General features: G+C 35.1%; 1 protein-coding gene and 1 long non-coding RNA gene across 2 annotated transcripts; both read left to right on the forward strand.

The window, feature by feature from the left end:
* On the forward strand, positions 1–2,851 carry LOC123541261 (uncharacterized). The gene is made up of 3 exons (XR_006684481.2): positions 1–439; positions 1,322–1,432; positions 2,104–2,851. It is a non-coding gene; the product is annotated as an uncharacterized LOC123541261 (long non-coding RNA).
* Positions 2,852–16,105: 13,254 nt separating this feature from the next.
* Positions 16,106–18,162, forward strand: LOC123540379 (uncharacterized). Its single transcript, XM_045325363.2, has 3 exons — positions 16,106–16,241; positions 16,387–16,497; positions 17,157–18,162. Exons 1-3 carry the CDS (start codon positions 16,232–16,234, stop codon positions 17,702–17,704), a joined length of 669 nt encoding a protein of 222 aa, XP_045181298.1. The 5' UTR covers positions 16,106–16,231; the 3' UTR covers positions 17,705–18,162.

Below are 18,162 nucleotides of genomic sequence, written 5' to 3' on the forward strand. Positions count from 1 at the left end.
TATGGTCTTTATTTTACTGATGGTTTGCGTGTGTCATCTGAAACCCTTCCCTATTCTAAACAGTTCCATACCCAAAAACAGATACATACATCGTATAAATGTTTTAATCATTTTTGCGCATCAATTACGGTGTTAATTCAAGGGTTAGCCCAACCTGTATTGCCTTGATTGGGTTATGGACCTTCTTCATTTTGTTTATCGAAAGGTTCTAGACACGTTTTCCGCAGGTGCAGCCTTTCCTGTACATGTAGAAATACGCACCTGCCTTGACATATAATAATTTACGTGGAATTTTAATTAACTCATGAAACAGACGCTTATTTTGTAAGCACGTACACTTGAGAATTTACGTTTTAACAACACGTTAGCGGTTTATGCAGTCATTTATATTCTGTGTTTATGAGTAAGGACATGGAAAAATCTAAACGGACAGCAAACAGTGAGTATTATTCAAAGAATAATGAATTGAAATGGCCATCCGCTTTAAGCATGCTTTCCGAATAATATTTGTAGCTCACAGCGTGCATATATGGACCGTTCCATGAGTAAAACCTGTATAAGTGACAAAAATTCAAAATTGAGTAACGTAATATTCAATAACCTTTCAAAATCTGAATGTTTGTAGATGTTATCTTCAACTTTTCAAAACTTACAATGCTTTTAATTGAGTCACGGAAGGCATTTAGAGGCGTCACGAAAGGCGTATGACGTCGTCGTGCATGGTGTGTATTTTACATAAATTATGCGTATCCCAAACTACATAATATCTGTTTAAACTGTCTTTATTGAAAAATATCTTAACCGTGTATTTTTGGTTTCATCATGTGTCCTCTATATTCTCATGGTGCATGGGTGCTTTGAAATATCGGTTGCCACGACAACACAAATAACATTTATATGGAAAATTTGGTAGAATGTGATTTGCCCTATATAACTGAATTACAATATACTAGTTTCTAGTTTCTGCATGAACCTAAGAAAAACAATAAGTTTCAAGTATTTTAAAATTCTTATTTTGCAATCTATATATCATGTCTCTAAAGAAAAATGTTGCATGCATGTTTATTAATAAAGAGAGGAAAAACCAATATGTTACTAATTTTACTAATTTAAAAATACACTTTTTCGAACTCCCTAATTTTACTTGTAATACCTCTGACACATTACATATAAACCGTACCGTATTACAAATAATGATTTTGAAAAGTAAGTTAAAGAACCGTAATTCAATATATATATCGAACTTTTAATACAGTAAATAACGTCACTCAAATCATTCGTTAAGATAAAGTAGTAATAAAATGTTAAAAATGTGTTTTAGGAAAGTGCAGAAAAGATACCTACTTTGGTCCATTAGGAAAATGTCAAGACTGCTGAGTATTATGCGATACACCGGCGCAGTATCCTGATTCATGCACGATTTATTGCTCAGGTAGGCTCATTTTAATGTTCCTTTTGGTTTTTGCTAGACTACGTATCTATAAACTTGTTTAAAAGTTCATCAATATTCTTTTTCCCTTTCATTTTCGTAATTACACTATACATGCACGGCTCGGATTCAGGGAAGAGTGAGCGGGATCCGTGTCAAGTGCTCCAGTCGGCTGAGTAGCGGCATTTTCTCGTCAGTTTAGAAAACAAAATCAACATTTCATACGTATATTTCAAACATTTTCTGACGGCTTCCCCTTACCTCTTATGCACCACCAGAGGTAACAGCACTGGCGGTTCTACCAAAATGATGTCTGCAGTGAAGTCATTATAAATTATGTAACGTTTGTCCTGCATTTAGATTAATGATGTTTTGGTACACAAAAGTACGCAACACAGGATGAAATGAACAAAAAATATGTAAATTATAAGCTTGAGTAATTTTGAGTAATTTTCATTTGTTAATGATGCATTGCGTGAATTGCACTTTTAAACCTCAAGGAACATTCTTCGCCTAATAGTGGTAATATACGATTGCAGACTATGCCACGTCTGTTGATAAAAATGATTGTTTTTCAAGAAATCATCAATGAATTAGTGTTAATGTTCCAGGTGTTAAGGTAGTATTTACCTCAGAAAAAAATTATAAAAGACTGGTATATTCTCTATTTTTAGATTACGCCCCTAAAGAACGCACAACTACAACACTGTTCCCTCCGATAACTTCAAGCCACTCCTCAAACAGCATCAAACCATGGTTAATTGGAGGTTTTACAAGTTTATGTGCTTTGCTGTTTCTCTTATTTATATTATGTCGGCTGTGGAAGAAGGTTTTAAGAAAACGGTTTACTCGGATTGCGGAAAAGAGAAGAAACAAAACGCTTCGGGCTCCAGTACAAGCACAAAGTGATCAAAATGAACGCCCAGAGAACAATTCTAGAGAAATCAATAATGATATCGAAATAGAATCTGCCTCTACTCTCATCGGTTACTTCGAGAGTGAAGTGATGAACTCTATAGGCGACTTGGAGACAAATGGACATCGCCTGTTAGCGGAAACTGAAAGATCTGACTCAACACAAACTGTTATCACAATAACCGACGAGATTTCACATTACTCCACAAATGATTTTGAGTTTGGAGAAACGTTTCCATTTCATTCCCTTTCATCTTTAGAGAGTTTGTTTGAATACAGCGGCGACCAGACACTTAGGAAAACTAGATCCGAGTTCGTGACATAAACTGAACTAATATTAATGTCAGTCATTGATCTCGGCTTTACTTTTGGTTTGTTATTGAATAATATGTATTTGTTTACGACGTATTGTCTTGCATAGTTTAAAATATCAATGTAGTACATACTGTTTCAACTTAAGATATAAATTGAAATGTTTTAAAGCTGAATAAAATATCAATTATCGTCGATATCTCGTTTTTATATTCTTTAAATATGTATACAGTGACATATACAAACATAGTATGTTATGTATACAATGACATATACCATAGATATAGTACCGCTATTGTACGTTATATATGCAGTAACATATGGATCGTTTTATGGCATATTAATGCTGGCTCGCCTCGGCAGGATTTTACTATGAAAACTACCTAAGGCGCCGAACTCCAATTCTCCAATTCCTGGCTCCCAAATTTGTCCTTCGATTGCAAAGGGTCAGAGACCACCAATTCATAAAAAGTACAGGGAATAAGGTAAATATATACCTAGGGTTAAGGTAATGTTTGTCCGTTCTGATTGGTCAGTTATGTAAATAAACCCAAGAAGTGATTTTTTTTTTCAAAATTGAACTTTTTACGGCAATTACAGTATTTCATAATACATTTTGACAAAAGTTGCTACATTTTATTGTGTTTGAAAAAATGATGGATCGAGTTTCTCCCGCCATGCCAATGGTGTAAACAGGAGGTCGTCTCATTCACACGAAAATGTTTTCCGTCCGATGTTTTAGTGGAACTAAGATAGTTCTTGAAAATAAATATCATTAGATATACATGTTTCGATATATGAAGGCCGTACACGGCATAATGTTATAATGGAAATCTATGGGAAAACAATTGGTGTTCTCTAACCAAAGAGCAAGCCAGCAAACCAGAATGGCTTTAAGTATTGTTTAAACCGTTTACTTGGAATAGTATCTTTTGCACTGTTCAACAGTTTTTCAGTGCTTTATCAATTCCATTTTTATCTAAACACCGCCATTCAATACCTGTAAACTCATTATCGCATAATAACGCTGAACGATACTGTTCAAACTCATTAGTTGCCATTTTCCAGTTTACATAAAGTAAAATACAGTAAAATATAAAATGACAGGTCTGTGCCTGGAGACATTTAAACAATGGTCATCTACAATTTAACAAGATAAAACCAACAGGTATACATATAAAGTCTATCAATGTACTATAACGGGTACCATATGACACATATGAATATTTAGCACCAATAAATGTAGAATTTTAAATTATAGACTGATAAAATACTTACAAAATACATCTCCCTAGTTTTCACATTTGCAGGTAAGTCGCCAATAAATACAGTCACACCACAGGCTGAGTACACATTATATAAATCGTATAGCTTGCTGATATAGTCTACAAATAAAGCAGTGGAATGATTTGTACATGGGAAATACACTTGAAAAATAAATATGTACTGACTTGGTGCAATTCGAAGTTGAATGCCTACTATACGATCATCGTCAATGTCTAACGGAAGTACACAACTGTCGTATTTTTATGCCATATGATGGCAACACCACCTTTCTCCAGTTTTCTTTTACTATGTATGTGCAAGTCTGAATCACAGACCGCATGGAAGTTGTAGTCACTTATAATACTCTCAAGAAAATGCAAGTTGTGTGGAAATAACCAATGTTCAGATAGGCCACATATATCTATATTTCTTTCTTTCAAGATATGTTCTAGATATGAGGCACTAGACATCACTCAAGTCACATTCCAGGTCATTATATTTAAATCCATCATGATAAAAGGGCAGTTTAAACTTAATCTGATAACTACAATTATGCAGATATGCAGTATTAACAAACTTGTTCTATTCAATAAGACTACTGAAAGGATTATAACTGTAAAATGCAACCAAATGGCTCCTAACTTTGTCCTCCGATTGCAAAGGGTCAAAGACCACCAATTCATAAAAGTACAGGGATTAAGGTAAATATATACCAAGGAATAAGGTAATGTATGTCAGTTCTGATTAGTCAGTTATGTACATAAACTCAAGAAGTAAGGTAAATATATACCTAGGAATAAGGTAATGTATGTCAGTTCTGATTAGTCAGTTATGTACATAAACTCAAGAAGTGATTTTTTTCAAAATTGAAGTTTTTACGGCTTTACACTATTTCATAATACATTTTGACAAAATTTGCTACATTTTATTGTGTTTGAAAAAAAATTATGGATCAAGCGAATTTCTCCCGCCATGCCGAAGGTGTAAACAGAGGGTCGTCTCATTCACACGAAAATGTTTTCCGTCCGATGTTTTGGTGGAACTAAGAAAGTTCTTGAAAATAAATGTGATTAGATACACATGTTTCGATATATGGAAGACCGAACACGGCATAATGTTATAATAGATGTCTATGGGAAAACAATTGGTGTTCTCTAACCAAAGAGCAAGCCAGCAACCTAAAACAAAACGGCGGTTCGTTTATGAAAAGTGATCATCGAATGCTGGTTTACAAAAGCCATATTGCCCAAAACGGCCGCGGCCATCTTTATTGAACAGAAAGAGCTCAGAGACACGCAAAGGTGGCAGGGGAGCGGTTTCGTAGTTTGGCCCCGGTCGATTTTCTGTATAAACGGGACAGGGTAGATATAAAGACATCTATCTTACTGGTTATTTATCATTATCAATTCTTAAATATATCTGGGGAATGAGGAACGGTTAATGATTCTATATGGCGGGTGTTTTAAAATTCCTAGCTCCGTACTTCCGGTTGAGGCTAAAACATAAACATTAGAACAAAAAGTCGGTCAGACGTTCGGCTGTCATCCATCCACTTTTTTTCATGTGAAAATTAGGGAAATAAAGTGGTGGTTGGCAGACACATTCCACACCACCTGGGTATGCATCTATGTTCACACTATACATACATGCTACGAAATTGGATTTAAAAAATATAAAATGGATGAATGGATGAGTTCAAAGTGAGGCCCGGTAAGGCTAATTTTGGTCTATAAAATTTGTGTGATTTGGCCAATTTTCACTACATCTGGCATGGAAAGCGACAGGTGCATAGGACCGGAGAGTCGTCTTTATGTAGTCTATATATCTGCAATGGTTCATAGTTGTTTCAAAGAAAAATAAGCAAAAACGAGATTTCTATGGATATTTCAACACTGGTACCCACACGTCAATGTGGAATTCGCAAATCTGCACTCCCCTGCCACCAAAGGACTTTTCTATTGCAAGCAGAATATTCTTTAATCCCTTCTCCCTAATTGCAGAAATGAGCTTAACAGTTAGGGAAACTTTGGTAATAATAAGTGATGACAAGATTTGCATCGGAACTATGTGGATACTTCTTTAATATTGAGGCAGTACGGCATGGTGACTGCATACAATTATATTTATAAGTGATCAACAGGATGAAAAACATTAAACAAATGTTTTCCGACTACAGCTAGAGCATTCCACAAATACAACCAATGATTTTATTACTGAATACACTATAAAGAATCTAAGATAGTCATAAGGCAATTTGTTATTGCGTTATGGACACAGACAACTCTTCGTTCCTTTTGGGTTCTTCTCGAATATACTCATTTATTAAAGGTCTATTGTGAAACAAGTTATTTCAACTTAGATAAATCACTCTCGACACCTCATTCCTGATGAAGTCCATCGCTGTGAGTGTATGAGAGAAGCCCGTTTCCTTTTTAATGCTGAGCGCCAAGCAAAGGAATTTCTGGTCCCTTTCTTATGTCTTTGGTATCGCGCAGCCAGAGATTGAACCCACGACCTTGAATGAATGAATGAGTTGGGTTTTACGGCGAATCGACACAAAAAGGTCATATATCGCCGATAACCCACGACCTTGCGCACTCGAAGCAGACGTTCTACAAATGAGCTATCGAGGCGGAACTATAAACGTCCAAATACCCCTTTTCATTGGCATATCACTGAGCTTCATCTCTGCCCTCTCATAACAAGAGCTTAGCGAGCCACTTTCTAGATTTTTTAAAAAGTTTTCCTTGTTGTTACATATATACCAGACATATAGTATGTTATGTAAACTTTGGATATAGTACATTATATATACGATGTCAAATATTACGGTATGCATTACGATTGCATATAGTTCGCTGCTTATTGTCGTAATTGGACACCTTATTGCCATATTGTTGTTTAAGGTATTTGACAAATTAGGTATATTACCTGCCCAATAACTCAACAGTGTCATTACTGCTGTACTCGCCCACGTAATGTTCTGGGCATAATGAAATTGATACATTCATTTCATTTACTGTTATTCACAGGATTGTCCTTCAGACTGAAGTATAAGCTTTACGTTAAATGGGACACGTAGGATAAGGGCCAATTTAATGTCTATGAAAATAATATTACAATGCAGACATGAGCATGGTTCTTAATCAATGTTGGTAAAAGAGACCTTCATCTTCTACTGAATGGTTAAGAATGAATAACTTTAGACAAATTATCTCCTGTAGAATTGTTATGGATGATAATCACCATGCCTGAAGTTCGAACTGACGACCTTCCAACTCATAGACATGATTCAGGTTGAAATTTCAGTTAAAACAGTAACTTGTGACCACAGATGCCAGAACATATCCCTTCATTCTGAGTAATTTTACACTCACAAATGACAGAAATGCCATAGTGAGTATCTGAAGATAATAAATAATTTCTGTATGTATTTCATCTACTATTCGTATTGAAACATGTTTTGTTTCTTTTCAGCTGTCTGAATTGTAATTATCCATTGTTTTGATATTTCAGTGTTACATTATTTTTTATTTTGTTATTGTTACTAACTGCGTCTGTGTAAATTGTAACTGAATCGGTAGAAAACGTTTCAGCGGATTTTTTTTCGAGGCAATATGATGAACTATAGTTATATTTAAGTAAAATATTTCATCATTAGAGTTTTAGAAAATTCCCATCAAAGATATCTTTATGGTGGCTGATTTCTGCCAACGTCCTCTTTTCGTTCTGTTGTCTTTTCGCCCGCGATAAAACGACGTTTTCGTCGTCATTTCTTTTTTATCTTTTCGTTCTGTTTTTGTTTCGTCCGCTTAAACACGAAAAGTCGATAATTTAGCTCGGGAAACGCGAAAGAAAGAAATTACGACAGTTGCTACGCGCCGTTTACGAAAATAACGAAAAGACGACAGATTAAAAAAAATCTATTTTCCTTGTTTCGCCTTCTGGTAAACATGCGAACGTGACTTGTTAATATAGGATGTTTAACTATAGTGTCATAGGTAGCAGAGTCATTATTATGTTAAAGATGACATTGGTAAAAATTGAAATCTGGCCAGATGATGGTGAAAATGGACTACTTTGATTAGAATTTGATAGAAAATGACAAATTTATTGCAATTTCGTTGAAAATGAGGATAAACCCCCAAAATATCACATTTTCACTGTTTTGAGTGTATTTTTTTTCAAAAACTGCATATTTAATGCCTACTGATTGCTATTTTCTGGCCATCAGAGGTACATATTTAACAGTTTAAATGTGTAATTTGCATGCAGATCAGAGCAGAAAATGTCAAAACAGGGCAAAACAAGGCTGCATTTAGGGTAACTGCTTCAAAATTATGTCGTGACAGCTATTTTTGACAAAATCTGACGCTTTGTCTTATGGTACTGAAAATGCCGTAAAAACTTGGAAACTGTTGATATCAAGCTAAAACCTTGTATTTTTTCATGCATTTGGGTTTCTTGTACATTTCAAATGAAACTGGCACAGTGTCAGAGAAAAAAGTTTTTCTTATAGGCATACAGACACTAAAAAGAGAAATGGCGCGAAAAAAATGGTAGTCGCATAAAGGCAGATACAAATATTCCTCAGATTTTTTGCTCTGTAGAGCTATTTTCCTTTTTTTCTTTGCAATTTTTTTGCTAAAAATCACATGACAGATCTGTGCTTGACATGTAGGTAGCATTTTCATAATGAAATAACAACATTACAAAAATTTTCATGGAAACTTAGATCATACACCGCCAGTATAATTTGGGGTCTCATATTTTAGCTGATTTTGCAGTTTGTGTGTTTGACTGAAATTATTATTTTATAAAAGGTTATAACACACTAAATAGTTGTGGTTCTTTATTGTATATAAAATTGACCTAATTCCAATGACCGCAGCACACATCAGGACCCATTTTAAATATCTGTAACCTACATTTTCTTGAAGAATATTTTCAGTACTAACTAAAAATCAAAAGAAAAGTGGGGGTCATGTTTGATGCAAGAAAAATAATTTCAGTCTGGTGGTGTATGATCTAAGTTTCCATGAAAAATTTTGTAATGTTGTTATTTCATAATGAAAATGCTACCTACATGTCAAGCATAGATCTGTCATGTGATTTTAGCAAAAAAATAATAACTGTTACTGTTATGCGCATGTGTACCGGAAGGCGAAAGAACAACGTTTTGTCATTTGTCGTCCTTTCGTGAAACAACGAAAGAAGCGTCGTTATCGGTGCGTAGTATATGTCGTTATTTCGTTCTGTCGCCCTGAATCGTCGTCTTTTCGTGTTTTTCCTCGGGCCAAAAAATTCACAACAGAACGAAAACACGAAAGCACGAAATGAGAATACCGAACGAAAAGACGTGGCAGAAATCAGCTACCCAAATAGCCTAGTTTGTTAAATACATATACTAGCTGTGTCTGTGTAGAGCGACGATCACATTAAGATCATTTATGTTAATTTTATGTAATAGATACAGTACGAGTTTTTCTCCAAAGTGTCCTCTTACAGACGTAAGAAGCCGTTTCGCTAGGACGAACACCAATATTGTCCGAGGCGAAGCTGTATCTGTATCTGTATCTTCGTTAATGATCTTCACGTGTAGGTAGTTAAGTTCATACAAGACAGTTCAATTTATAAAGTGTCCGCTTACGACCGTAAGAAGACACTTTTCAATAGCTCTGCTGGGGGTTTAGTCGTATAAAAATAAATGCATTTATTTTTGGGTGACCTATAATGCTTACGCTATAGGTGAAATCTGCAGTGATGACCATTTTCTGTTACTTACCTCATCTCACTCAGTGTAGTATTCGTCGCAAAGTTTTAGTATGCCGTAATTAACAATTTCCGTGCTCTTCATGGATTTTAACAGTAAATCTGCCCATTTTGCTTCAGAATTTGTAGAAGAAACATCTCTTAAAAATAAATGACGTTGCCTTATTGCTGCCGCGTGGTTTGTTACCTAATTCGTTAAAAACTTTGTGTTTTGCTCGTTTGAACCTTTTTTTTTTTTTGGCATGTTTAGTTTCAGCAACTCTAAAGTGTCACTGTCAAATTGATATTTATTATCATGCCAATGGAAAGAAGAGCGAGGGCACGTGGGCTAGGCGGGCGGAAAGAGTTGGCCACGGGGCACCAAGGAGACAACGGGAAAGGTCACCAGCAAGGGGTGCTAACAGGAGAGCCGAGGTTCAGAATGCCCTGCAACATGTTGCCAACAGAGACAGCTCTCCACCAAGACCTGCATCACCAGAACTACCGGTCCGGTGTAATATTAAATATTGACCCTTTTGAAAATTGACCCCATTGATCAAAATTTAATGTTGAAATGTTGGTGGGGTCAATTCTCAGCGTTGAAAAAAGGGCCTTTTGATCAGAATTTAATGTTGAAATGTTGACGGGGTCAATTCTCAACATTGAAAAAGGTCTTTTTGATCAGAATTTAATGTTGAAATGTTGACGGGGTCAATTCTCAAAGTTGAAAAAGGATCCATGGGGTCTATTTTCAACGGGGTAAGTATTTAATGTTACAGGTGTAATATTACACCGGCAGTTTGCTTCAGCACAAGTTCAGACAGACAACATGGGTAATTGTGGTCATGAGGCGGTTAACTTCCTACCCGAACATGCGTTTCAGAGACTTGGCTCCAGGATCAGACAGAACTCCGGCTAATGTATTATCAATTCTGCTGGATATATTTGGCAGTTAGCTAAGACAATGGCTTCAGAAGGATTGTCAGGTAATACAAAAAGAACATATCAGACTGCCTTGCGCTCATTTGCAGTATTTCATAGTATATACGGTGCTGTAAATTTATGGCCTGAACAAAAGTAGATTGTCTCCCTCTATATTGCGTAGTTATTTCAAAAAGGCCAGGCATTTAAAACAGCATGGTCATACCTAGCAACAATAACATAGGTTCATAAAATGCACGACTGGGTTTTTTTTTTATTTAACGTCGCACCGACACATGATAGATCATATGGCGACTTTCCAGCTTTAATGGTGGAGGAAGACCCCAGGTGCCCCTCCGTGCATTACTTCATCACGAGCAGGCACCTGGGTAGAACCACCGACCTTCCGTAAGCCAGCTGGATGGCTTCCTCACATGAAGAATTCAACGCCCCGAGTGAGGCTCGCCTCACTCGAACCCACATCGATGAGGGGCAAGTGATTTGAAGTCAGCGACCTTAACCACTCGGCCACGGAGGCACGACTGGGGTGATCCTACGAATTCATTTTATTTCAAAAAGATGATGGATGGCTTCAAAAGAAAAAGACACTCATCAGACCTCAGGTTACCCGTATCTATTGAGATATTAAGCAAACTATGCTAAGTGTTACCATCAGTTTGTATTCCAGTGTATGAAGCTAAACTTTATAAGTCTTTGTTTTAGTAACATTTTTCGGTCCCGTGTAATTGACTTTGTGCTTACATGTCCTTCATATTGCAGCCATCTGTTAAGATCTGTGGAAAAAAACAAAGACAAATATCAAACAGGGAATGCCACGCACCAAAAACGCAGCCTCCTCAAAACGAAACCCATAGCACGCAGACGCATGCACCACACACACACACGCACACACACGCACACGCGCACGCACACACACACACACACACACACACACACACACACAGCCAACACATTAGGACAAAACGAACAAACAAAGGAACACACACACACACACACAAAGCCAAAACATCAGGACAAAACGAACAAACAAAGGAACACAGTGGGGCACCGCCTTGGAACGGTCAGTGGCAAAAACACCACTGGGGAGCTTAAACCGGTTTATGGTGTGCACCCAACCTCACTCTTACGAAGTCAAATTTATATGTTCAAAAGGTAAATTGTTCACACAGTTGCGACTTAGTCAAAAATAATCAGTGTGGTTCACCTTAAGTAATTACTCTGTCAACAATAGCAAATTCCAAACTGTGTCCATTACTGGCCGTGCTGGAATACAGTGAATTTAAACAAGGTTTCGTACTTAAACGGGAAACTAGTAACAAGATACCAGCTCAATAGTGGTCTTAAAAATGCATGATTCATTTAGTTTTGCTAGCTAATAGATTACTTTCACACAGTTTCCGTATAGGTGCAGCAACATACCTAGACACCTAAGGAGTGCCGCATGACATCATCAAGAAAAAAAGGTCGTTGGTCATCCCATGCATATCTTAGTTATACCCGTTAGTGAGTCAGTGTGTTGGCCTTTTAATTATTATGTTTCAGTTATCTGGATTGTTGGCTCCTCTGTACCAAACTTACAGAGTTACAGTCTCTTTTTGGACTTAAAGACTGCAAAGTCTCGTGGTTCAAGAGAAGTGGGATGACGTGGCCAGAAGTACTTCCTTTAGTCTCGGGAAAGCTTCAGGACTGTACATAGAAACCAGACGCTATAGTCATCCACTGCGGCGGCGGCAACTCACTTGGTAAGATACCAAGAGGTTTTTTGAAAAAACAAAAACAAATAAGAGATGATCTGTCCGAAATATGCAAGTTAGCCGGTCCAACAACTTTTTAATTTGGTCACACATATTGCCTAGATTAAACTGGTTTTCAAATATTTAAGCTGGAAGACTAAAAAACTCCAGGAAAATAGTAAAACCGTGATGTAGCTTTGCAAGTCATCCCCAGCTTTTATCATATTTGACTGGCTTATTATAGTAGGTTGTCCCCCTCGAAAATTATCCGATAATCAATAGTGGTTTCTCTATTGATATTACTTTGAGCAATAGATTATATAGGAAATTTATTTTTAATGATTAATTTCAAATATGTCTTTTCGTTTGTGAATATTTACCAGATATGACAGAAAACTTCAATTTCTTCTCTTTAATTCAATGTGAAAATATTTATTCTAACTGAACATCTTCTTGTTTCCAATTTTGTTTTAAAAGTATCGCTGTCGCTTATATTGAACATATAGTGAAAAACAGCATGACAATTTATTATCACATATGTAGGTATTCTTGACTTTATAAACAATACAATAATATAATTTTAAGTGTAATAGGGTAAAGGTTTCTTGCTTCCACTTTACATCAAAGTGTATCAAGAAATAAAAAACTTGTGGATTTCTTAAAGTTCTTACGTAACTGAAACCGTGTTAATTTACGGAACTGCATATACCAACAACTGATGTACGATTCAATATAGTCTTTTGAAATAATAACGTTCATAATTGTCTAATTAGTTCAAAAAAAAAGAAAAAAATAGAAAAAAATGAAAAGAACAGAATAGAACAGAGCTTTGATTTTCCACCAAACTGTTTATGAGAACAATACGAATCAACATAAATTACATAATTTCCGACTGAAAGCTAAATATCTTTGGAATATTGAAACATTCGACGACAGGAGAAAAACTACTTCAAAAAATAATTTTCTAATGAAATAGTGTAATTTGCAAGTTAGGAGCTCACTGAAAGCTGGGTGGGTGGGCGGCGGGGAGGGGCGGCGAGAGAATGTGTACATTTATTTAAACAAAAGACACAGCATGGTTTCCACGATGTGCAAAGAAAGGGTGGAATTAACAGACGCGCAATATCATGTCTATTTTAGAAATGAAATCCAAGTTTGAAAAAAAATGGCATGCTTTCCATGAGTTTGCACGGTAGGATTATCTCTTTAGTACGACCTACATTTTTGTCACGGTTTTGTTCGTGGAAAGCAAGAAAAACAGCCACCTTTACAGCTAAAGGCTTTAGTTTACACGGTAAATTTGATTTCATGATTGAATTGTATAGTATGTACAAACTAATTGTTTAAAAAATGAGTTAGGATTTCTATGATACACACTCGCCAATGCTGATCAGAAAAAAATCAGAAACTTGATTCATAATTCAATAAATTCTTTCTTTCTTTGATTTCTATGAAAAACCTTGGATCAAGACCAGTTAATAAAACATGTGTGTGCGTGTTTTAGTAACATGTATTTTTTTTAAGTTTGTTAAGTTGCTCGGGTTTTTCTTTCCCATCGCCTGTCAAATACAGTATTGCTCAGTTTATTACTTCATTTTATTATGTTTTAAAGAGTAAACTTCTAGACATGAAAGTTAAACAAAAGTACCGTTATGTGGACAAGAACAATCAGTCAAAATGGGAATACATGTATCTTCACACAATTTTTGTTTTTCTCGAGGAAAACTATTATGTATACATGTGTTTGTGGGAAAGCTCGTTTATGAAATAATTTTCGGATTTCAATGTTTGGCGGAATTCAAAGTTTCAAAAGAAAAGAAATTTATTTAAATGTTTTCATTTTCTGTTACATGACAACACGAATTTCGCAATGTCATAAGCTAACATAATGTTTTTTTTACAGAAATGTTTTATATCTTTACATGAATAATACTTCTATATGAATCTATAAAACAACATGATTTATATCAAAAACTGGCTACATGTTTTGTTGCTTTCTATGGAGTAACATGCGAGCTTAATTTCCGTGTATTACCTAAAGCAAAATATTAAATAAAATTCATGACAAAGAATTATTGACTTAGGTCATGAATGACACGACTTTAGCTAATGTAAGGGAGGCAATCCAGTTTGAAGGGAATTGCTTTAACACAGTCAATAATTAAGGGAGAGAATTTTTGCAAATTCTCGTTAAAAGCTGACCATGTTTTAGATTAGGTGGTTGTTGGATTAAGCTTTGTCAGATCACTGCTGATACTCCTGGTTTATTTAGATCAGATATAGGCCTTGACATTTTTAATTTATCAATCAAGGAAGCAATTGAATCAGTTATGTCGGAAACTTGAAGCAGTATTTGAATGTTTTTTTCCCTACCACTTCTTTGGGTCTATTTTATTTTCATAAAATATGTAGTGCCCCCTCAACACACTAAAGTGCATCTCGGTATGTGTCATATGTTTGTACAATTTGCCAGGCTACCCTCATACGGCAATATTTAAAGTCGATAGGAAATCGTTTTAAGATATAGTTTTGTGCTGTTTCGCCTTGCTTTCTCTTAAGCAATGAATTTTGATTCTTCTATTCGCCAGGTCAACAATCTGAGCTTATTTATATACTGCTGCCACTTTACGCATATATTATATCGCTTGGCATTTTAGCTGGCGATACTTTCTTCTCAGACACGTTATAGTTTTGTTTTCTTTTCAATATAGCATTTTATCTATTGAAATTTATGCTTGAAAATAATATACTTTTGATAATAAAGCCACGGCCTTATCCCACAGAATTTTGACTTGCTTTTAATTTAATTATCTTAATTTGAATAAGTTATGGTTTACATGTATTATCTTATAAAAATAGCGAGCTTAAATTGCACATTCTTCTCATCCTGTAGGTTTTGGTTTCAAAGAATAGTATGGTTAATTTGAAATAAAATTCAGTTTTGGGCTCGCTGCCTTTTAGTTTCATCTCGTCACCAATAAAATAAAACGATTCCGATTTCAATGGTATTACATATTTCTATAGAGCCTTTCGAGGCACTGACATCCAGAGTTTTGATAAAATGAATTTTCTTTAAAACTGAAGTTTGGTCATATTATGCACATTAGAATATGAGGGTTTTTTTCTGCGTTCTTGACCAATACACCACGGTGGAATACATACTGAACAGTCTTTAAATATAAAGCTTTATAGTTAAGGCAATTTACCTCCGGTACCCCGTTACAAATGCTTATTAAATTTGAATGGGAAAATTAGTATTTATAACTCATTTTTACGTGTTGCCATAACATCTGTCAGTAACTAAGTTTCAAAGCCTTCTTAAGAAATATAGCAATACTTTTCTGATATCAAAAAAAAATCTTTCTTTTTTTGTTATCGTACGATCTGGAGGTCAAGGCCTTTAAACTTATACATTTACAATTGTGTTTTTAGTTTATACACAGACGTGTTTATTTTATGATAACAAAAACAGTGCAGTAATGTTTTTATTTTCAAATCAATATATCTTACAAGAATGTAAATATCAAAAATATTTCCAATAATATCCACTTGTGATTTTGATACTATACGGATATTTCTATCTGTTCATGTATTCTTTTAATGTTCCCTATCTGTTGGCATGTCTGAAGTAAAAGTACAGATTTTCTGTAAACTTAAGACTCAGAAAAAACTTAGCAGATACAGGCAAGATTTCATGTAAGTATTAATAGAGTTTTATTTTTAAAGATGGGATAACCAGGCTGTTACTGTAAATAACAACTTTATACTTATCTAATCCAATTCCCTGATTTTACTAATTATAACCACTTTTGCGTTAATAGTAAATACTCTTTTCATAATACGTTTACATTCGAATAGATTTTAAAACCATTTAAAACAGAAAATGTCTAAAGGTAAGTTACGTTAACTGATAAACGAATAAGGTTATGTATTTATTGCGACTCTGTATATAGCTATCATATATAGCTATAACTATGTCTTAATAATGTGTCAGTTAGAATAATATCGTGTTATACTTCTTTCCCTAATGTGTTGCAGGAAAATGCGGAAAAGATACCTACTTTGGCCCATTAGGAAAGTGTCAAAATTGTGGTGAATTATGTGATAGACCAGCACTGTATCCTCAATCTTGCGGGATCTACTGCCCAGGTAGGATTATATTTATTTTCTGTTGATCAATATTTCTTTCATTCGATATAGCATAAGCAATGATAGTCAACTAAACATTTAAAAAGCGCTTTAGCTACACAACCTCTGTGTATATGTTTTAGCGTTAGCATTTATTACAATATTTTTATGAAAACTCAACTGAACAAATGTATGTGTGTTTAAGATGTTCATACACTAGCTAATTTTCAACTGAATTAATCTCTATTGTTAAAGCTTCCATTGATATTTCGACTGTATCGTTACATTTCTTTTAAGAGGCATCTTTGTTAACTATTACAAAGAGCTGTAAAAATACATTATATTATATTATTTTGACTATTACCAGAAATATCTATTAAAAAAAGATTATTTAAAAAGCATATTACACAACCAAATAAAATGATACATGGCTCTGTTACTGAAAGATAATGAAATCACCTCACACACGCTAGCACCGGCTTAAGCGGAACTCCCTAGTACAGAAACATGATCCGAAAGGACAGTCAAGATAATAAAACAATTTAGTCCAAGCGATGACTATTCATTTCGAATTTACACGCACGGTGATGTCTCCGACTCGATACTCGGAATAAATGGAATCTCAGTGTCAACAAACTGAAGGTTTAAATGTGTAATGTTGATGTTGGCTTTATTTTCAGACTACGCCCCTAAAGATCGTACAACCACAACACTGTTCCCTTCGATTCCTCCAAGCCAGCCTACAAACAGCATTAAACCACTGTTAATCGGAGGTTTTACAAGTTTAGGTGCATTGTTGTTTCTCTCATTTATATTATGTTGGCTGTGGAAGAAGATTTTAAGTAAACGGTTTTCTCGGATTGTGGAAAAGAGACGAAACAAAAAGCTTCGGGTTTCAGTACAAGTACAAAGTAGTCAAAATGAGTGCCCAGAGAGTGTCGCTCTGAACAGTTCTGGAGAAACCATTGATGATATCGGTGAGTTAGAGAATGACGTCATGAACTCTTCCGACGACTTGGAGACAAATGAACATCGCCTATTAACGGAAACTGAAAGATCTGACTCAACACACACTGTTATCACAATAACCGATGAGATTTCACATTACTCCACCAATGATTTTGAGTTTGGAGAAACGCTTCCATTTCATTCCCTTTCATCTTTAGAGAGTTTGTTTGAATACAGCGGCGACCAGACACATAGGAAAATGAGATCCAAAAGTTCGTGACATAAACTGACCTAAAATTAATATCAATCATTGATCTCAGCTTTACTTTCTGTTTATTATTGATTTTTTTCTTTTTTGTGTTTTTGCGACGTATTGTCTTGCATAGTTTAAAATATCCATACAGTACTAATAAGCTTTGATAATGTGGCAGTTGAGTCCAATAAGTCCAGGGGTGTTCAAAGATAATCCGTCACAGATCTATTGTAAAGCAATTATTGGATTTACCTGTACTGGAAAATGAACAGTGTCGATTGTAATGAGGTCAACTGCCACATTATCAGAGTTTATTAGTACATACAGTTTCAACTGAAAATGAAATGTGTTAAAGCTATTGTTTACACGTTATAGAATCTACATAATTTTAATTATCGCTGATACCTCGCTTTTATATTCTGTGAATATGTATACGGTGACATATACAAATATAGTATGTCATGTATACTATGCCATACACCATA

This window comes from Mercenaria mercenaria, chromosome 16, assembly GCF_021730395.1.
Source record: "Mercenaria mercenaria strain notata chromosome 16, MADL_Memer_1, whole genome shotgun sequence".
Classification (NCBI taxonomy): domain Eukaryota; kingdom Metazoa; phylum Mollusca; class Bivalvia; order Venerida; family Veneridae; genus Mercenaria; species Mercenaria mercenaria.